The sequence below is a fragment of the Puntigrus tetrazona genome, unplaced genomic scaffold (assembly GCF_018831695.1).
Source record: "Puntigrus tetrazona isolate hp1 unplaced genomic scaffold, ASM1883169v1 S000001111, whole genome shotgun sequence".
In the NCBI taxonomy this organism is placed as follows: Eukaryota; Metazoa; Chordata; class Actinopteri; order Cypriniformes; family Cyprinidae; genus Puntigrus; species Puntigrus tetrazona.
In genome coordinates this window covers 1,274,257-1,296,692 of record NW_025048699.1, presented here as the reverse complement: position 1 = coordinate 1,296,692, position 22,436 = coordinate 1,274,257, and the positions used below count along the sequence as shown (strand labels likewise).

At 36.8% G+C, this 22,436-nt stretch overlaps 2 protein-coding genes and 2 long non-coding RNA genes across 4 annotated transcripts; 1 reads left to right on the top strand and 3 right to left on the bottom strand.

The window, feature by feature from the left end:
• Positions 1-207: 207 nt before the first annotated feature.
• LOC122341095 lies at positions 208-1,995 on the bottom strand. The gene is made up of 3 exons (XR_006250418.1): positions 1,697-1,995; positions 1,055-1,138; positions 208-504 (listed from the first exon to the last, which is right to left on the bottom strand). It is a non-coding gene; the product is annotated as an uncharacterized LOC122341095 (long non-coding RNA).
• Positions 1,996-2,935: 940 nt separating this feature from the next.
• On the top strand, positions 2,936-4,019 carry LOC122341120. Its single transcript, XR_006250425.1, has 2 exons — positions 2,936-3,001; positions 3,098-4,019. It is a non-coding gene; the product is annotated as an uncharacterized LOC122341120 (long non-coding RNA).
• A 744-nt stretch (positions 4,020-4,763) lies between these two features.
• LOC122341119 (serine/threonine-protein kinase pim-1-like) lies at positions 4,764-5,551 on the bottom strand. Its single transcript, XM_043234462.1, has 2 exons — positions 5,180-5,551; positions 4,764-5,081 (listed from the first exon to the last, which is right to left on the bottom strand). The coding sequence occupies exons 1-2, from the start codon at positions 5,322-5,324 to the stop codon at positions 4,882-4,884; spliced, it is 345 nt and encodes a 114-aa protein (XP_043090397.1). The 5' UTR covers positions 5,325-5,551; the 3' UTR covers positions 4,764-4,881.
• A 6,405-nt stretch (positions 5,552-11,956) lies between these two features.
• On the bottom strand, positions 11,957-22,239 carry LOC122340959. The gene is given in 17 exon segments (XM_043234223.1): positions 11,957-12,124; positions 12,255-12,430; positions 12,622-13,000; positions 13,120-13,167; positions 13,313-13,407; positions 13,621-13,844; positions 14,463-14,685; positions 19,002-19,136; positions 19,235-19,306; positions 19,309-19,403; positions 19,598-19,727; positions 19,730-19,979; positions 20,099-20,146; positions 20,289-20,383; positions 20,599-20,822; positions 21,444-21,666; positions 22,110-22,239. Coding segments are annotated over 17 exon segments (2,715 nt in total).
• Positions 22,240-22,436: the final 197 nt, after the last annotated feature.

Sequence of the window (22,436 nt, the reverse complement as noted above, 5' to 3'; positions counted from 1 at the left end):
GTAAGGACTTTCTTTAAATGACATTGTATTTTTAATACAAAACATTTTATCACAGTAACATGTTCTAAAACAGCAAGCTCACAAACAATCATCATGTGAAAATGGAGCAGAAGTTCTTTAAAAAAATCAGTTTCAGTTACTTTGGGTTTCTACTGAAATTTACATTGTGCAAAATTTTCCACGAGTCGCATTTCTCACTTAACAGTCAGCTTCACTTTAAATGCATCAGAAACATCATGCATTGTAAACATAACAGACTCACAAAGTGCATAAGAGAACTTGAGAAATTGTAAACTGTAAAACTTGACCAGAACTTAAACCTTCTAGATTAAACAATAGCTTATAGGCCAGAAAGCTGACTTTGAGGTTATGGACTTTGGGGAGAATTTTTTGATTTCCATCCTCCAGCTCCAGGAAGCTCTTCTGGAAAGCCTGTGTTTCAGTTTTTTTAAGAACAAATGAAGTGAGTTCCTCTTGGATGGCTGCAGCATCATCATCACAAACCTGTAAAATATGCCACAGAGAAGTAGATGAGGTAAAGCTTTATAAACAAAGTTTAGGATGGCTTGAGTAAGCTTAGTGCAAAGGTTTAAAATAGTAATGTGTGACGCTAGGTAGGTAGACCAATAAACAGACACAGATAAACACACAGACAGATAGACATAGTAGACAGACATTCACAAATGTATTTTTGATGCACGCACACACATTTCTTGTCTTAAATCACAACACTGCTCGAAACTACCACAGCAACCATATAATCCCACTGTATATTCTATTCCTGTCTGTCTAATTGAGTGTCTCTCTGTGTCTGTGCATCTGTCTATGTGTCTGTCTGTCTATAGTGCACTGTTGTGATTGAAGACAAGAAATGTGTGAGTGCATCAAAAATACATTTGTGAACCTTCATTTTTTTCAAGGGATTTGCCTATATGTATATACAGTAACTTATGTGCATCAAAAAATATTTATGTGGAGTGAGTCATATGTACATATAAAAATCCATCAGTATGCATGTATAATAAGTGAGAGGGCAGAAATATATTTTCTTTACCTTGTAGTCCTTGATTAACGCCTCTGTCTTTTCACCAAGGTAGAAAATGATCACAGTTTCTCTTCGAGACTCAATGCAGTTTTCCTACAAAAATGTGAAATACGAGTTTACCACAGGTCTATCAGAATGCTACAACATTAAACTAACTGCTACAATTTTAAAAGTACACGCCTCATTTATGATGTCAAGGGCATCACTAAGTTTCCTCTTATTTTCCTGTGTTAGTGACAATATCTGACCAATTTCAGAGACTATTGTCACTTAACGTTAGACACAAAACAATAAGAAAAATATACGGTAAACATGCACGCGCTAACATTAGCTTACACTAAATTTTATAGCTGCGTGCTAACTTTAGCTTACACTAAATGCCCTACTTTCTAACAGCATGCTAACGTTAGCTTCATATTACATTAGAATCAACTAATTTATCGCCACTTGCAAAGTTTCAGTTACACGTAAAGCAAATGTCCTCCTACCGGCGTAGCCACATGGTAGTAATTCCATTCCACGTGCGACAACGTTATCTTCAAATGACAATGACAAACCCTAGTTCTTGCACAACAATTCTAAAACAGTAAAGACTGTGGTAACGTATAGCTAACTAAACAACTAATGTTACTTTACTAACTTTATTCTTACCTTAAGCTCAGTCTGCGTGATCCTCTTCGTTTGAAATAAACGGTCCTCGTATGAAATGCGCGGGGTTTACAGACCAACAACACACGAAGGAGCGAATTATTTTGTACTGAGTAAATAAAACAAGGTTATTGTTTGTTGTGTGTGTGTGTGCCTAAAAAGATCGGCTGGAATTACTTATAGAAATTTTGTAAAGGAAAAAAATGCACATGGTCTTGTGTTTTGAACAAATGTAGATTAATTAAAAACTAGGTATTTTCACGTAAAGCTATAAACGTAACATGTATTGTTAATATTACACTTTTTAATTACATAACATTTACTTACACTCAGAATCATTTTTTTCCAGTGTAATAGCAGGCTACAGAAACACAATTAAGACTTTGAAAACTCTAATAAAACTGTTACACATACAGAAACCATGCTTTGTTGAGGAGCCAATATGGCCTAGAATCAAAAGAGGTCTCTCAAAATAAGTTTTTATTTTTTATTTTTATTAAATTAGAAATTCTATGGCTACCAAAACATTTCCAAGACAAAAAAAGTTCCTAAAATAATTTAGTTGATCACAGCATCTGAGATAAATCTTTAAATCATTTGTATTATATGGCTACATATTGTAAAAAATGTGAAGGTTTTATTCTACATTGTCTGCTCCCACCTGCTGATAAATAATGCTAAGTGCTTTTTCAGCTTTGGTACAAATATGAAATGGGCTAGAAAATATGCTTTAAGGCTCATATGTATGCATAGGATATCCAATCCTAGTTTGTAACTAACCACAAAGGTTATTGAGAAATGAAGATAACTAAAAAAGGTGATTTAAAGTTTATCAAAAACAATTCTTTTGAGGTTTATATGCAAATGAAAATGAGAGTAATAAATGTGTTAGACTAAACCGGGAAATATCAAGAAGGGGGTGTTTTGAATACGGATAATGATATTGTAATGTTTCAGTGTTATTGCCATATAGGCTATATTTGAATACGAAAGTACTTAACATGCTTTAAATATTGACGTACAGCTTAGATAAATGTGCATGATTTCCTGTTGTGAATTTGACTAGTTTACCTTTTTCCTAATTTCATTTTTCTTTGAGCTACACCTCCCACAAACCCTAGTAATTCACCTTTAAGATCAACTCCATATATGGCACACTACATTACCCATATTCCCCCTGGTTGAGGTCTATAAATCGACCTCACTTCCTTCCTTTGTCCCCTTTTTGCCTTGGTGAGGTGTGGGTGTTTGAATGGGCACCCAACCATGTCCTTGAATCCTTTCCTTAGGATGTGTTAAGTTTGTTTGGTAATTTCACTTTAGATATTTAATCCTTATGTGGATTGAGTAAATAATGTTTATTGTAGTTGTTTGAGTTTAATTCTCTTTTTACATTGTTTGTAGTGACCGAAGAACCATCCTTTCCATTCTGTCTATCCTGTTATTCATCATGTTCATCGTGGTAGTCCTACACTATGTGACTCTGTTGACTGCATCGTATGCTGATTGCTAAAGATTTGATTCTTCTCATCAATGGAATAAAAGAAAGCAAAGGACTGGCGCTGCTTAGTGTTTTAATCAGACACGCCACCAAGTTTCTACAATTTTTAACGAACCTTGAATATTTAACATCTAATATTCAACATTTCCTGTGTTTGTACTGTAGAACAGGTCTGAAAACGTCTTATTTGTAACTAACCATGAAGCTAATTGGTCATGATATTGAAAATGACATTGAAAACTTATATTGAGTTTTCCCAAAGTATAAAAGAGTAAGCCATTTTTCACTCTCAAAAAGAAAGGCACAAAAGGGTCACATGGGCACTTCCTTTTCAAAAGGTACACTTTTGTATCTATTAGGTCCAAATATGTACACTTTAAGTACTGACATGTAACTTTAAGGTACCAAAATGAATGCTTTGGGTACAAACATGTATCTTTTGAAAAGGTACCGTCCCAGTGACACATTTTGTACCTTTATTTTTAAGAGATACTGTTTAGAGAAATACTTTTTTGAGAGATACTTTGTTCAGATACTGGCTGCATTAAGTGTGAAGGACACCTGATACCCTATCAAGGGGCGCTTAACTGTATCTCCAATATTGCTGTTAAGAGTTTTATTTTTATTTTATTTAATTTTTCTTTGGTTTTATAAGATTTATTGTTACAATTGCCTTCCGTGAGGCTTTATTTGAAATGTTATGCAAAGCCTGTGGAAAACATGATTTATATCAACCTTTCTTTTATGCGGCGTTGGCATGTTCTCCCTAATTCTTGTGCTTTAAAAACGAATGTTCATGGACAGTAAACAGCAAGCAAGGATCTATTACTGTAATTGTGTGCACTGTTTCAGTCTAACTTTATACAATATCATTTTTCCTTCAGTTCTTGAGGTTTTTTTTTAATTAGGTACATTTTGTATGTATTGTTGTCTTATAATTTGTGACTGTTTATTTCTCTTCACTAAGCTAGTATTTATTTATACTATTTATTCATTGATAAAATCAGTATAACAAGTTAAACAAAAAAAAAACCCACAACAAATTCCAAGATCTCTTTGTATTCTACATATATACAATATTCTTAGTAAGAACTGATGATTTGATGATTTGAGACTGATGATTGACACAAAAGTGATATTTTTTCAAAATCTTTATTTCAAATCTTCAAACAAAGTAAACTTATCTCATCTATTATATATGTCTTTCCTATGTCTATCCTATTTATCTACCTTATACTGTATGTATATATCTTATTTTATCTTGTATATCTATCCTATTTTAACTTATGTCTGTCTTATCTCTACCTTGTTTATCTTATCTAATGTCTATTTATCCTATTCTATCTAATATATCATCATTATATACATCTACCTTTTCCTATATTTCTATATTATGTCTATCCTGTCTTATATCTGTTTTATCTTTATCTACCGTGTATGTATTTCTTATATTTCTCTTATATGTCTATCCTATCCTATCTTATCTATCATCATTATATATCTAGCTTATCCTATATGTCTATATTATGTCTATCCTGTCTTATATCTGTTTTATCTCTATCTACTGTATATACATTTCTTATATTTGTCTTATATGTCTATCCTATCTTATCTTATGTCTAACTTATCTTATATGTCTACGTAACTATGGTATCTATTTATCTATCTCATCTATATATAATTTCTATTAAACAGCTCTGGGCTGAGGACCGGAACAGCCCTGAATATTTCCATCAGGGTACATTTCTCCACTTCTGTGATTTTCTGGGGGCTGGAAGCAGCACTGGTTTCCTGTCACACTGAACCAGTCGTGGAGACTGAGGTTCTTCAGCTCAATCCGCTGCTTCGGGTCAAGCTGCAGACAGCCACAAATAATATCGCAGCATTCTGTGCAGATAAAAGAGAAAGATTATTACCTCAAATTTACATGGAATGTTTATTTTGTATGCTTCAGATGTATACATGTCCTTTGCTGAAGATCTCACCTTTTGATAAGCCATCTTTGGTCCAGGTGTTACTGCGGATCTTTTCCAGGTCATGTGTCTTTGGGAAATCCCCACACAGCAAGGCAAACAAGACGATCCCCAAAGACCACACTGTGGCTGGTTCTCCGTGGTACTGGCCGCTCATCAGGTATTCAGGAGGGCAGTACTCTCTTGTGCCTGGAGAAGAGATTTTGTTCCCATTAACGCTGAATTTTAACTATATATTCAGTATTGTGCAAGAAATAATTTGATGCTCTTTGATTCACGACAGTGGATCCCATTTCTGTATACTTCATGAGAGAGAGCTTGATTCACCCAGAGTCTGGGGTGAACGGCCCTCAACTCATCACTTAAGAGGTCATACATACCAGCAAAGGATGTGTACGCGCGATCGGTGAGAAAATCACCGCACCCAAAGTCAATCAATTTGACTCTGAGTGTGTCCGGTTGATGAGGATGTTTTCCATCTTAATATCCCTGTGCAACACTCCCCCTGCAGCAGGTCTGGGCTGCGAATGTTACCTGCTGCATGATGACCCGTGCCACGTCTTCTTTAAGGGTCACCACTTGCCGGAGGAGAAACCAGTTCAGTTCCTCACAGGGCATGGGCCGCTCCATCACCAACATGTAGTGGTCAGCCTCCACCTGCCAGTCCAGAAGCTGGATGATTTCCTTCACCGTAGGGCCTTCGTTTGCCAGAATCAACAGAGCGACCTCCAGAGGAAGAGGCTCGGAACAGCCGTCCTAGAAGAAAGACAGTTGTTATGATGGTTAGACGGGTAAAGGACTTAATTCCTGGACAAACCGTTAACAATTGAAAACGGTGACTGAGAGAAGAAACAGCGAGAGCACAGCCGGCTTACAATGACGATGAACCTGTTGTTCCAGTTGGAGACAAACTTTATCACCACCTAATCAAAAAACAAGAAAAGAAAGATTTAAAAATTATTTGTGAGCAGAGTTCACACCATTTCAGTGGTGAGACAGAGAAATAATAGTTAATGTATAATATATATATGTATATAATATAATAGTAATGCATATTGATACCTGTAGGCCATCATCCAAACGAGTCGCTGCATAAACGGTACCAAAGCCTCCTTCACCCAGCTGACTGCCGATTTCATAACAGCATGAATTTATGTCTGTTAGAAGATAATTAAAAGATGCAGATACAATCAGTCAATCAGTGACAGGATATACTTTATCTAAAAACTTTTCTCATTTATACATCAATTAATATACTACACTGAATAGATGCCCTTAAATATTCAAGTAAATTTAGCGATCATTGTGAATTATAAAATATATGTAAAATGTATATGTTGGATTACTGTATGTTAAGTTAGCAAACTGACCAATAAATCTTGACTCATCCTGCGGCTGGCTTGACTGAGGTGGCACAGTGTACTCTGTCTGAGAGACTCTAGCTTCAGGAGCATCAACACTACAGTCAGACATGTCACAGCAAGTTGAAAGGAAGTCATCGGTACTGTCGGACATGAGAGAGACTGAAGCTTGGGAGAAGTAATTGCTACAGCTGGACATGGCAGACACTGTATCCTGGAAGATGTCATCACTACTGTCGGATGTGGCACACAAAAAAGCTTCAGGGATGCAGTCACTACAGCTGGACGTGTCACTGACTGTAGGCTGAAGGAAGTCTTCACTACAGCTGGACGTGTCACTGACTGTAGACTGAAGGAAGTCTTCACTACAGCTGGACGTGGAACAGACTGTAGACTGAAGGAAGTCTTCACTACAGCTGGACGTGGACTGACTGTAGGCTGAAGGAAGTCTTCACTACAGCTGGACTGTCACTGACTGTAGACTGAAGGAAGTCTTCACTACAGCTGGACGTGGAACAGACTGTAGACTGAAGGAAGTCTTCACTACAGCTGGACGTGTGACTGAACAGACTGTACAGCTGGACGTGGAAGACTATAGACTGAAGTCTTCACTACAGCTGGACGTGGAACAGACTATAGACTGAAGGAAGTCTTCACTACAGCTGGACGTGGAACAGACTGTAGACTGAAGGACGTCTTCAAGGACGTGGAACTTCTTCACTACAGCTGGGCGTGTCACTGACTGTAGACTGAAGGACGTCTTCACTACAGCTGGACGTGGAACACAGACTGTAGACTGTAGGCTGAAGGACGTCTTCACTACAGCTGGACGTGGAACAGACTGTAGTTTCGTGGATGTCATCACTAAAGTCAGGTGCAACTGGAGTTTGGATGGAGTCCAACGTAACACTGTTGAGAGCACGGAGGACATCGGCACTCCATTCAGACAAATCACCAAGTAAATCTTGAAAGTCATCACTCCAGTCATCATCATCGACTTGAGTTTGACCGGTGATTGGTCCTTCCAGTGTTAGGTCTTCGCTCTGGTCATTATCGACTTCAAGGAGACCACTCATAGGTTCCTCTTGTGACAGGTCTTCACTCCAGTCATCATCGGCTTCTCCATCTAAAGGGAGGAATAATATGAACCAAATGATTGTTTCATTCAGATAATATTAAAAATGTAATAAATATATTAATGGATTCCCATATTAGGCCTACTGCAACTGAGCTTAAATGATGAAAGAAGTTTTTGGACTCATTGCTTTCTATATTTCTTTTTTTTTGTTGTTGCTCAAATATCATTTACGGCATTCGAATATTACTTGGTAATTCACAGATTACTATGTAAATTTATGACTAGATCCTTTCAGACATTAAATTGATTTAAACCTCATCTAATATTCACCTCGTGATGTAAGGAATTTCAGCTTTTGTGTAAAAACATGATAAACGTGAACTTGTGACAACTGTTTAATGTACTTTTTTGTTGAATGTATTTTAATCTAGATGACAAGTGGCAGAACATGTAATAAAGTTTGTTATTCTCATAAAATTGAAATGAATTTACCATCACAACTCCTCAGAGGTGGTACATCACTCTGGTCTGTATTTTCCTCTTCACCTGAGGGGTTGTTGGTGACTTTTTCCCTCTCTCTCAGGAGTAAAGCAATTACTCCGAGTAAAGAAAAAAAAAGTACCATTTTAAAAGAAATGTATATTTATATATTTAGTGCTGGATGCAAGAAGTGCAAAATTATAAACACTAGAAAGCAAGGAGCAAACTATTCAACTATCAACGAATCGCAAGTGATTTTTAATGTCACTCAAAACGATCTTTTCAAACATGCACTGTGATGTCACAAAACAAAGAACGTTCTAAAAGTTCGCGCAGATGGTTCTTGTTGATTGGTCCATTTTGAGTTGTAGGCGGGGCTTCTGTGTAGCCGGAATAATAGTTCGCGTGTCTTGTAATGTACTTTTTGAAAGCGAAATAAAACAGATTTGTTCGGGAAAGGATCAAATCGTGCTGTTTGTTTGCTGAATCAGTTCTATTAATCTTGCACATCAAGTCGTTTACAGGTAAGAATGATCTAATATTGGCATGTAACGTATTTTTAAGCTATAGGCTAATCTGCAATGTAAATGTATGATAGCGTTCAAATCTCTCATAATTTGAGTCTGATGAGTCTTGGCATTGTCATCCTGGAATATGATCATGAGAACGTCTGTCCACATAGTTATTTGAGAAATTATTGTCCGTCATGGTCGTTTCAGTTAGGGTTAAAAATTGTTGCAAAGCTTACCACATTAAACAATATTGCAATAATGATACAGTTTTAAAATCTCAACTATTTGCTAATTTAAATCCAGGTGGCCAGGCAGTGCACACACACACACACACACACACACACACACACACACACACACACACACACATCTAAATTATTCAGCCCCATAGAATTGTAAAACACCTTAAATGTCGGGAAAAGCACTATATAAATGTAACAAATTATTTCTAATGTTATCATTTACAAATGTCTGAAGAAAAACACATAATATAATAGCAGGCTACAGAAACACAATTAAGACTTTGAAAACTCTAATAAAACTGTTACACATACAGAAACCATGCTTTGTTGAGGAGCCAATATGGCCTAGAATCAAAAGAGGTCTCTCAAAATAAGTTTTTTATTATTTTTTATTTTTATTATATTAGAAATTCTATGGCTACCAAAACATTTCCAAGGCAAAAAAGTTCCTAAAATAATTTAGTTGATCACAGCACCTAAGATAAATCTTTAAATGATGTACATAATATGACTACATATTGTAAACCACAACTGTCATATTGCATTGATCTGTAGTCAAAGTATTTGATATCAGCAAATGTGAAGGTTTTATTCTACATTGTCTTCTCCCACCTGCTGATAAAAAATGCTAAGTGCTTTTTCAGCTTTGGTACAAATATGAAATGGGCTAGAAAATATGCTTTAAGGCTCATATGTATGCATAGGATATCCAATCCTAGTTTGTAACTAACCACAAAGGTTATTGAGAAATGAAGATAACTAAAAGAGGTGATTTAAAGTTTATCAAAAGCAATTCTTTTGAGGTTTATATGCAAATGAAAATGAGAGTATTAAATGTGTTAGACTAAACCGGGAAATATCAAGAAGGGGGTGTTTTGAATATGGATAATGATATTGTAATGTTTCAGTGTTATTGCCATATAGGCTATATTTGAATACGAAAGTACTTAACATGCTTTAAATATTAACGTTACAGCTTAGATAAATGTGCATGATTTCCTGTTGTGAATTTGACTAGTTTACCTTTTCCTAATTTCATTTTTTTTCTTTGAACTACACCTCCCACAAACCCTAGTAATTCACCTTTAAGATCAACTCCATATATGGCACACTACATTACCCATATTCCCCCTGGTTGAGGTCTATAAATCGACCTCACTTCCTTCCTTTGTCCCCTTTTTGCCTTGGTGAGGTGTGGGTGTTTGAATGGGCACCCAACCATGTCCTTGAATCCTTTCCTTAGGATGTGTTAAGTTTGTTTGGTAATTTCACTTTAGATATTTAATCCTTATGTGGATTGAGTAAATAATGTTTATTGTAGTTGTTTGAGTTTAATTCTCTTTTTATATTGTTTCTAGTGATAAGAACCATCCTTTCCATTCTGTCTATCCTGTTATTCATCATGTTCATCGTGGTAGTCCTACACTATGTGACTCTGTTGACTGCATCGTATGCTGATTGCTAAAGATTTGATTCTTCTCATCAATGGAATAAAAGAAAGCAAAGGACTGGCGCTGCTTAGTGTTTTAATCAGACACACCACCAAGTTTCTACAATTTTTAACGAACCTTGAATATTTAACATCTAATATTCAACATTTCCTGTGTTTGTACTGTAGAACAGGGCTGAAAACGTCTTATTTGTAACTAACCATGAAGCTAATTGGTCATGATATTGAAAATGACATTGAAAGTTTTCCCAAAGTATAAAAGAGTAAGCCATTTTTCACTCTCAAAAAGAAAGGCACAAAAGGGTCACATGGGCACTTCCTTTTCAAAAGGTACACTTTTGTATCTATTAGGTCCAAATATGTACACTTTAAGTACTGACATGTAACTTTAAGGTACCAAAATGAATGCTTTGGGTACAAACATGTATCTTTTGAAAAGGTACCGTCCCAGTGACACATTTTGTACCTTTATTTTTAAGAGATACTGTTTAGAGAAATACTTTTTTGAGAGATACTTTGTTCAGATACTGGCTGCATTAAGTGTGAAGGACACCTGATACCCTATCAAGGGGCGCTTAACTGTATCTCCAATATTGCTGTTAAGAGTTTTATTTTTATTTAATTTTTATTTGGTTTTATACGATTTTATTGTTACAATTGCCTTCCATGAGGCTTTATTTGAAATGTTATGCAAAGCCTGTGGAAAACATGATTTATATCAACCTTTCTTTTATGCGGCGTTGGCATGTTCTCCCTAATTCTTGTGCTTTAAAAACGAATGTTCATGGACAGTAAACAGCAAGCAAGGATCTATTACTGTAATTGTGTGCACTGTTTCAGTCTAACTTTATACAATATCATTTTTCCTTCAGTTCTTGAGGTTTTTTTTAATTAGGTATATTTTGTATGTATTGTTGTATTATAATTTGTGACTGTTTATTTCTCTTCACTAAGCTAGTATTTATTTATACTATTTATTCATTGATAAAATCAGTATAACAAGTTAAACAAAAAAAAACCCCACAACAAATTCCAAGATCTCTTTGTATTCTACATATATACAATATTCTTAGTAAGAACTGATGATTTGAGACTGATGATTGACACAAAAGTGATATTTTTTCAAAATCTTTATTTCAAATCTTCAAACAAAGTAAACTTATCTCATCTATTATATACGTCTTTCCTATGTCTATCCTATTTATCTACCTTATACTGTATGTATATATCTTATTTTATCTTGTATATCTATCCTATTTTAACTTATGTCTGTCTTATCTCTACCTTGTTTATCTTATCTAATGTCTATTTATCCTATTCTATCTTATATATCATCATTATATACATCCAGCTTTTCCTATATTTCTATATTATGTCTATCCTGTCTTATATCTGTTTTATCTTTATCTACCGTGTATGTATTTCTTATATTTCTCTTATATGTCTATCCTATCCTATCTTATCTATCATCATTATATATCTAGCTTATCCTATATGTCTATATTATGTCTATCCTGTCTTATATCTATCTTTTCTCTGTCTACTGTATATACATTTCTTATATTTGTCTTATATGTCTATCCTATCTTATCTTATGTCTAACTTATCTTATATGTCTACGTAACTATGGTATCTATTTATCTATCTCATCTATATATAATTTCTATTAAACAGCTCTGGGCTGAGGACCGGAACAGCCCTGAATATTTCCATCAGGGTACATTTCTCCACTTCTGTGATTTTCTGGGGGCTGGAAGCAGCACTGGTTTCCTGTCACACTGAACCAGTCGTGGAGACTGAGGTTCTTCAGCTCAATCCGCTGCTTCGGGTCAAGCTGCAGACAGCCACAAATAATATCGCAGCATTCTGTGCAGATAAAAGAGAAAGATTATTACCTCAAATTTACATGGAATGTTTATTTTGTATGCTTCAGATGTATACATGTCCTTTGCTGAAGATCTCACCTTTGATAAGCCATCTTTGGTCCAGGTGTTACTGCGGATCTTTTCCAGGTCATGTCTCTTTGGGAAATCCCCACACAGCAAGGCAAACAAGACGATCCCCAAAGACCACACTGTGGCTGGTTCTCCGTGGTACTGGCCGCTCATCAGGTATTCAGGAGGGCAGTACTCTCTTGTGCCTGGAGAAGAGATTTTGTTCCCATTAACGCTGAATTTTAACTCTATATTCAGTATTGTGCAAGAAATAATTTGATGCTCTTTGATTCACGACAGTGGATCCCATTTCTGTATACTTCATGAGAGAGAGCTTGATTCACCCAGAGTCTGGGGTGAACGGCCCTCAACTCATCACTTAAGAGGTCATACATACCAGCAAAGGATGTGTACGCCGCATCGGTGAGAAAATCACCGCACCCAAAGTCAATCAATTTGACTCTGAGTGTGTCCGGGTTGATGAGGATGTTTTCCATCTTAATATCCCTGTGCAACACTCCCCGTCTGCAGCAGGTCTGGGCTGCGAATGTTACCTGCTGCATGATGACCCGTGCCACGTCTTCTTTAAGGGTCACCACTTGCCGGAGGAGAAACCAGTTCAGTTCCTCACAGGGCATGGGCCGCTCCATCACCAACATGTAGTGGTCAGCCTCCACCTGCCAGTCCAGAAGCTGGATGATTTCCTTCACCGTAGGGCCTTCGCTTGCCAGAATCAACAGAGCGACCTCCAGAGGAAGAGGCTCGGAACAGCCGTCCTAGAAGAAAGACAGTTGTTATGATGGTTAGACGGGTAAAGGACTTAATTCCTGGACAAACCGTTAACAATTGAAAACGGTGACTGAGAGAAGAAACAGCGAGAGCACAGCCGGCTTACAATGACGATGAACCTGTTGTTCCAGTTGGAGACAAACTTTATCACCACCTAATCAAAAAACAAGAAAAGAAAGATTTAAAAATTATTTGTGAGCAGAGTTCACACCATTTCAGTGGTGAGACAGAGAAATAATAGTTAATGTATAATATATATATATATATATAGATAATATAATAGTAATGCATATTGATACCTGTAGGCCATCATTCAAACGAGTCGCTGCATAAACGGTACCAAAGCCTCCTTCACCCAGCTGACTGCCGATTTCATAACAGCATGAATTTATGTCTGTTAGAAGATAATTAAAAGATGCAGATACAATCAGTCAATCAGTGACAGGATATACTTTATCTAAAAACTTTTCTCATTTATACATCAATTAATATACTACACTGAATAGATGCCCTTAAATATTCAAGTAAATTTAGCGATCATTGTGAATTATAAAATATATGTAAAATGTATATGTTGGATTACTGTATGTTAAGTTAGCAAACTGACCAATAAATCTTGACTCATCCTGCGGCTGGCTTGACTGAGGTGGCACAGTGTACTCTGTCTGAGAGACTCTAGCTTCAGGAGCATCAACACTACAGTCAGACATGTCACAGCAAGTTGAAAGGAAGTCATCGGTACTGTCGGACATGAGAGAGACTGAAGCTTGGGAGAAGTAATTGCTACAGCTGGACATGGCAGACACTGTATCCTGGAAGATGTCATCACTACTGTCGGATGTGGCACACAAAAAGCTTTAGGGATGCAGTCACTACAGCTGGACGTGTCACTGACTGTAGGCTGAAGGAAGTCTTCACTACAGCTGGACGTGTCACTGACTGTAGGCTGAAGGACGCCTTCACTACAGCTGGACGTGGAACAGACTGTAGACTGAAGAAGTCTTCACTACAGCTGGACGTGGAACAGACTGTAGACTGAAGGAAGTCTTCACTACAGCTGGACGTGGAACAGACTGTAGACTGAAGGAAGTCTTCACTACAGCTGGACGTGGAACAGACTGTAGACTGAAGGAAGTCTTCACTACAGCTGGACGTGGAACAGACTGTGACTGAAGGAAGTCTTCACTACAGCTGGACGTGGAACAGACTATAGACTGAAGGAAGTCTTCACTACAGCTGGACGTGGAACAGACTGTAGACTGAAGGAAGTCTTCACTACAGCTGGACGTGTCACTGACTGTAGACTGAAGGACGTCTTCACTACAGCTGGACGTGTCACTGACTGTAGGCTGAAGGACGTCTTCACTACAGCTGGACGTGGAACAGACTGTAGTTTCGTGGATGTCATCACTAAAGTCAGGTGCAACTGGAGTTTGGATGGAGTCCAACGTAACACTGTTGAGAGCACGGAGGACATCGGCACTCCATTCAGACAAATCACCAAGTAAATCTTGAAAGTCATCACTCCAGTCATCATCATCGACTTGAGTTTGACCGGTGATTGGTCCTTCCAGTGTTAGGTCTTCGCTCTGGTCATTATCGACTTCAAGGAGACCACTCATAGGTTCCTCTTGTGACAGGTCTTCACTCCAGTCATCATCGGCTTCTCCATCTAAAGGGAGGAATAATATGAACCAAATGATTGTTTCATTCAGATAATATTAAAAATGTAATAAATATATTAATGGATTCCCATATTAGGCCTACTGCAACTGAGCTTAAATGATGAAAGAAGTTTTTGGACTCATTGCTTTCTATATTTCTTTTTTGTTGTTGCTCAAATATCATTTACGGCATTCGAATATTACTTGGTAATTCACAGATTACTATGTAAATTTATGACTAGATCCTTTCAGACATTAAATTGATTTAAACCTCTAATATTCACCTCGTGATGTAAGGAATTTCAGCTTTTGTGTAAAAACATGATAAACGTGATCTTGTGACAACTGTTTAATGTACTTTTTTGTTGAATGTATTTTAATCTAGATGACAAGTGGCAGAACATGTAATAAAGTTTGTTATTCTCATAAAATTGAAATGAATTTACCATCACAACTCCTCAGAGGTGGTACATCACTCTGGTCTGTATTTTCCTCTTCATCTGAAGGGTTGTTGGTGACTTTTTCCCTCTCTCTCAGGAGTAAAGCAATTACTCCGAGTAAAGAAAAAGTACCATTTTAAAAGAAATGTATATTTATATATTTAGTGCTGGATGCAAGAAGTGCAAAATTATAAACACTAGAAAGCAAGGAGCAAACTATTCAACTATCAACGAATCGAAATTTTTAATGTCACTCAAAACGATCTTTTTCAAACATGCACTGTGATGTCACAAAACAAAGAAGGTTCTAAAAGTTCGCGCAGATGGTTCTTGTTGATTGGTCCATTTTGAGTTGTAGGCGGGCTTCTGTGTAGCCGGAATAATAGTTCGCGTGTCTTGTAATGTACTTTTTGAAAGCCAAATAAAACAGATTTGTTCGGGAAAGGATCAAATCGTGCTGTTTGTTTGCTGAATCAGTTCTATTAATCTTGCACATCAAGTCGTTTACAGGTAAGAATGATCTAATATTGGCATGTAACGTATTTTTCGCTATAGGCTAATCTGCAATGTAAATGTATGATAGCGTTCAAATCTCTCATAATTTGAGTCTGATGAGTCTTGGCATTGTCATCCTGGAATATGATCATGAGAACGTCTGTCCACATAGTTATTTGAGAAATTATTGTCCGTCATGGTCGTTTTCAGTTAGGGTTAAAAATTGTTGCAAAACTTACCACATTAAACAATATTGCAATAATGATACAGTTTTAAAATCTTAACTATTTGCTAATTTAAATCCAGGTGGCCAGGCAGTGCACACACACACACACACACACACACAAACCTAAAATCTAAATTATTCAGCCCCATAGAATTGTAAAACACCTTAAATGTCGGGAAAAGCACTATATAAATGTAACAAATTATTTCTAATGTTATCATTTACAAATGTCTGAAAAAACACATAATATAATAGCAGGCTACAGAAACACAATTAAGACTTTGAAAACTCTAATAAAACTGTTACACATACAGAAACCATGCTTTGTTGAGGAGCCAATATGGCCTAGAATCAAAAGAGGTCTCTCAAAATAAGTTTTTATTTTTTATTTTATTACATTAGAAATTCTATGGCTACCAAAACATTTCCAAGACAAAAAGTTCCTAAAATAATTTAGTTGATCACAGCACCTAAGATAAATCTTTAAATGATGTACATAATATGACTACATATTGTAAACCACAACTGTCATATTGCATTGATCTGTAGTCAAAGTATTTGATATCAGCAAATGTGAAGGTTTTATTCTACATTGTCTGCTCCCACCTGCTGATAAAAATGCTAAGTGCTTTTTCAGCTTTGGTACAAATATGAAATGGGCTAGAAAATATGCTTTAACGCTCATATGTATGCATAGGATATCCAATCCTAGTTTGTAACTAACCACAAAGGTTATTGAGAAATGAAGATAACTAAAAAGGTGATTTAAAGTGTATCAAAAGCAATTCTTTTGAGGTTTATATGCAAATGAAAATGAGAGTATTAAATGTGTTAGCCTAAACCGGGAAATATCAAGAAGGGGGTGTTTTGAATATGGATAATGATATTGTAATGTTTCAGTGTTATTACCATATAGGCTATATTTGAATACGAAAGTACTTAACATGCTTTAAATATTGACGTACAGCTTAGATAAATGTGCATGATTTCCTGTTGTGAATTTGACTAGTTTACCTTTTTCCTAATTTCATTTTTCTTTGAACTACACCTCCCACAAACCCTAGTAATTCACCTTTAAGATCAACTCCATATATGGCACACTACATTACCCATATTCCTCTGGTTGAGGTCTATAAATCGACCTCACTTCCTTCCTTTGTCCCCTTTTTGCCTTGGTGAGGTGTGGGTGTTTGAATGGGCACCCAACCATGTCCTTGAATCCTTTCCTTAGGATGTGTTAAGTTTGTTTGGTAATTTCACTTTAGATATTTAATCCTTATGTGGATTGAGTAAATAATGTTTATTGTAGTTGTTTGAGTTTAATTCTCTTTTATATTGTCTCTTTTATAACCATCCTTTCCATTCTGTCTATCCTGTTATTCATCATGTTCATCGTGGTAGTCCTACACTATGTGACTCTGTTGACTGCATCGTATGCTGATTGCTAAAGATTTGATTCTTCTCATCAATGGAATAAAAGAAAGCAAAGGACTGGCGCTGCTTAGTGTTTTAATCAGACACACCACCAAGTTTCTACAATTTTTAACGAACCCTGAATATTTAACATCTAATATTCAACATTTCCTGTGTTTGTACTGTAGAACAGGTCTGAAAACGTCTTATTTGTAACTAACCATGAAGCTAATTGGTCATGATATTGAAAATGACATTGAAAGTTTTCCCAAAGTATAAAAGAGTAAGCCATTTTTCACTCTCAAAAGAAAGGCACAAAAAAGGGTCACATGGGCACTTCCTTTTCAAAAGGTACACTTTTGTATCTATTAGGTCCAAATATGTACACTTTAAGTACTGACATGTAACTTTAAGGTACCAAAATGAATCCTTTGGGTACAAACATGTATCTTTTGAAAAGGTACCGTCCCAGTGACACATTTTGTACCTTTATTTTTAAGAGATACTGTTTAGAGAAATACTTTTTTGAGAGATACTTTGTTCAGATACTGGCTGCATTAAGTGTGAAGGACACCTGATACCCTATCAAGGGGCGCTTAACTGTATCTCCAATATTGCTGTTAAGAGTTTTATTTTAATTTTTCTTTGGTTTTATAAGATTTTATTGTTACAATTGCCTTCCGTGAGGCTTTATTTGAAATGTTATGCAAAGCCTGTGGAAAACATGATTTATATCAACCTTTCTTTTATGCGGCGTTGGCATGTTCTCCTAATTCTTGTGCTTTAAAAACGAATGTTCATGGACAGTAAACAGCAAGCAAGGATCTATTACTGTAATTGTGTGCACTGTTTCAGTCTAACTTTATACAATATCATTTTTCCTTCAGTTCTTGAGGTTTTTTTTAATTAGGTACATTTTGTATGTATTGTTGTATTATAATTTGTGACTGTTTATTTCTCTTCACTAAGCTAGTATTTATTTATACTATTTATTCATTGATAAAATCAGTATAACAAGTTAAACAAAAAAAACCCACAACAAATTCCAAGATCTGTTTGTATTCTACATATATACAATATTCTTAGTAAGAACTGATGATTTGATGATTTGAGACTGATGATTGACACAAAAGTGATATTTTTTCAAAATCTTTATTTCAAATCTTCAAACAAAGTAAACTTATCTCATCTATTATATACGTCTTTCCTATGTCTATCCTATTTATCTACCTTATACTGTATGTATATATCTTATTTTATCTTGTATATCTATCCTATTTTAACTTATGTCTGTCTTATCTCTACCTTGTTTATCTTATCTAATGTCTATTTATCCTATTCTATCTAATATATCATCATTATATACATCCAGCTTTTCCTATATTTCTATATTATGTCTATCCTGTCTTATATCTGTTTTATCTTTATCTACCGTGTATGTATTTCTTATATTTCTCTTATATGTCTATCCTATCCTATCTTATCTATCATCATTATATATCTAGCTTATCCTATATGTCTATATTATGTCTATCCTGTCTTATATCTATCTTTTCTCTGTCTACTGTATATACATTTCTTATATTTGTCTTATATGTCTATCCTATCTTATCTTATGTCTAACTTATCTTATATGTCTACGTAACTATGGTATCTATTTATCTATCTCATCTATATATAATTTCTATTAAACAGCTCTGGGCTGAGGACCGAACAGCCCTGAATATTTCCATCAGGTACATTTCTCCACTTCTGTGATTTTCTGGGGGCTGGAAGCAGCACTGGTTTCCTGTCACACTGAACCAGTCGTGGAGACTGAGGTTCTTCAGCTCAATCCGCTGCTTCGGGTCAAGCTGCAGACAGCCACAAATAATATCGCAGCATTCTGTGCAGATAAAAGAGAAAGATTATTACCTCAAATTTACATGGAATGTTTATTTTGTATGCTTCAGATGTATACATGTCCTTTGCTGAAGATCTCACCTTTTGATAAGCCATCTTTGGTCCAGGTGTTACTGCGGATCTTTTCCAGGTCATGTCTCTTTGGAAATCCCCACACAGCAAGGCAAACAAGACGATCCCCAAAGACCACACTGTGGCTGGTTCTCCGTGGTACTGGCCGCTCATCAGGTATTCAGGAGGGCAGTACTCTCTTTGTGCCTGGAGAAGAGATTTTGTTCCCATTAACGCTGAATTTTAACTCTATATTCAGTATTGTGCAAGAAATAATTTGATGCTCTTTGATTCACGACAGTGGATCCCATTTCTGTATACTTCATGAGAGAGAGCTTGATTCACCCAGAGTCTGGGGTGAACGGCCTCAACTCATCACTTAAGAGGTCATACATACCAGCAAAGGATGTGTACGCCGCATCGGTGAGAAAATCACCGCACCCAAAGTCAATCAATTTGACTCTGAGTGTGTCCGGGTTGATGAGGATGTTTTCCATCTTAATATCCCTGTGCAACACTCCCGCCTGCAGCAGGTCTGGGCTGCGAATGTTACCTGCTGCATGATGACCCGTGCCACGTCTTCTTTAAGGGTCACCACTTGCCGGAGGAGAAACCAGTTCAGTTCCTCACAGGGCATGGGCCGCTCCATCACCAACATGTAGTGGTCAGCCTCCACCTGCCAGTCCAGAAGCTGGATGATTTCCTTCACCGTAGGGCCTTCGCTTGCCAGAATCAACAGAGCGACCTCCAGAGGAAGAGGCTCGGAACAGCCGCCCTAGAAGAAAGACAGTTGTTATGATGGTTAGACGGGTAAAGGACTTAATTCCTGGACAAACCGTTAACAATTGAAAACGGTGACTGAGAGAAGAAACAGCGAGAGCACAGCCGGCTTACAATGACGATGAACCTGTTGTTCCAGTTGGAGACAAACTTTATCACCACCTAATCAAAAACAAGAAAAGAAAGATTTAAAAATTATTTGTGAGCAGAGTTCACACCATTTCAGTGGTGAGACAGAGAAATAATAGTTAATGTATAATATATATATATATATATATAATATAATAGTAATGCATATTGATACCTGTAGGCCATCATCCAAACGAGTCGCTGCATAAACGGTACCAAAGCCTCCTTCACCCAGCTGACTGCCGATTTCATAACAGCATGAATTTATGTCTGTTAGAAGATAATTAAAAGATGCAGATACAATCAGTCAATCAGTGACAGGATATACTTTATCTAAAAAACTTTTCTCATTTATACATCAATTAATATACTACACTGAATAGATGCCCCTTAAATATTCAAGTAAATTTAGCGATCATTGTGAATTATAAAATATATGTAAAATGTATATGTTGGATTACTGTATGTTAAGTTAGCAAACTGACCAATAAATCTTGACTCATCCTGCGGCTGGCTTGACTGAGGTGGCACAGTGTACTCTGTCTGAGAGACTCTAGCTTCAGGAGCATCAACACTACAGTCAGACATGTCACAGCAAGTTGAAAGGAAGTCATCGGTACTGTCGGACATGAGAGAGACTGAAGCTTGGGAGAAGTAATTGCTACAGCTGGACATGGCAGACACTGTATCCTGGAAGATGTCATCACTACTGTCGGATGTGGCACACAAAAAAGCTTCAGGGATGCAGTCACTACAGCTGGACGTGTCACTGACTGTAGGCTGAAGGAAGTCTTCACTACAGCTGGACGTGTCACTGACTGTAGACTGAAGGAAGTCTTCACTACAGCTGGATGTGGAACAGACTGTAGACTGAAGGAAGTCCTCACTACAGCTGGACGTGTCACTGACTGTAGACTGAAGGAAGTCCTCACTACAGCTGGATGTGGAACAGACTGTAGACTGAAGGAAGTCCTCACTACAGCTGGACGTGGAACAGACTATAGACTGAAGGAAGTCCTCACTACAGCTGGACGTGGAACAGACTGTAGACTGAAGGAAGTCTTCACTACAGCTGGACGTGGAACAGACTATAGACTGAAGGAAGTCTTCACTACAGCTGGACGTGGAACAGACTATAGACTGAAGGAAGTCTTCACTACAGCTGGACGTGTCACTGACTGTAGGTTGAAGGACGTCTTCACTACAGCTGGACGTGGAACAGACTGTAGACTGAAGGACGTCTTCACTACAGCTGGACGTGGAACAGACTGTAGTTTTGTGGATGTCATCACTAAAGTCAGGTGCAACTGGAGTTTGGATGGAGTCCAACGTAACACTGTTGAGAGCACGGAGGACATCGGCACTCCATTCAGACAAATCACCAAGTAAATCTTGAAAGTCATCACTCCAGTCATCATCATCGACTTGAGTTTGACCGGTGATTGGTCCTTCCAGTGTTAGGTCTTCGCTCTGGTCATTATCGACTTCAAGGAGACCACTCATAGGTTCCTCTTGTGACAGGTCTTCACTCCAGTCATCATCGGCTTCTCCGTCTAAAGGGAGGAATAATATGAACCAAATGATTGTTTCATTCAGATAATATTAAAAATTTAATAAATATATTAATGGATTCCCATATTAGGCCTACTGCCACTGAGCTTAAATGATGAAAGAAGTTTTTGGACTCATTGCTTTCTATATTTCTTTTTTTGTTGTTGCTCAAATATCATTTACGGCATTCGAATATTACTTGGTAATTCACAGATTACTATGTAAATTTATGACTAGATCCTTTCAGACATTAAATTGATTTAAACCTCATCTAATATTCACCTCGTGATGTAAGGAATTTCAGCTTTTGTGTAAAAACATGATAAACGTGAACTTGTGACAACTGTTTAATGTACTTTTTTTGTTGAATGTATTTTAATCTAGATGACAAGTGGCAGAACATGTAATAAAGTTTGTTATTCTCATAAAATTGAAATGAATTTACCATCACAACTCCTCAGAGGTGGTACATCACTCTGGTCTGTATTTTCCTCTTCATCTGAAGGGTTGTTGGTGACTTTTTCCCTCTCTCTCAGGAGTAAAGCAATTACTCCGAGTAAAGAAAAAAGTACCATTTTAAAAGAAATGTATCTTTATATATTTAGTGCTGGATGCAAGAAGTGCAAAATTATAAACACTAGAAAGCAAGGAGCAAACTATTCAACTATCAACGAATCGCAAGTGATTTTTAATGTCACTCAAAACGATCTTTTCAAAACATGCACTGTGATGTCACAAAACAAAGAACGTTCTAAAAGTTCGCGCAGATGGT

Excerpts from the sequence above, each read along its gene's own strand:
- LOC122341119 (XM_043234462.1), bottom strand. The coding sequence starts at position 5,324 with ATGAGCGGCCAGTACCACGGAGAACCAGCCACAGTGTGGTCTTTGGGG. Across the intron at positions 5,082-5,179 it reads CAAAGATGGCTTATCAAAAG|AATGCTGCGATATTATTTGT; the intron begins GTGAGATCTTCA and ends TTATCTGCACAG.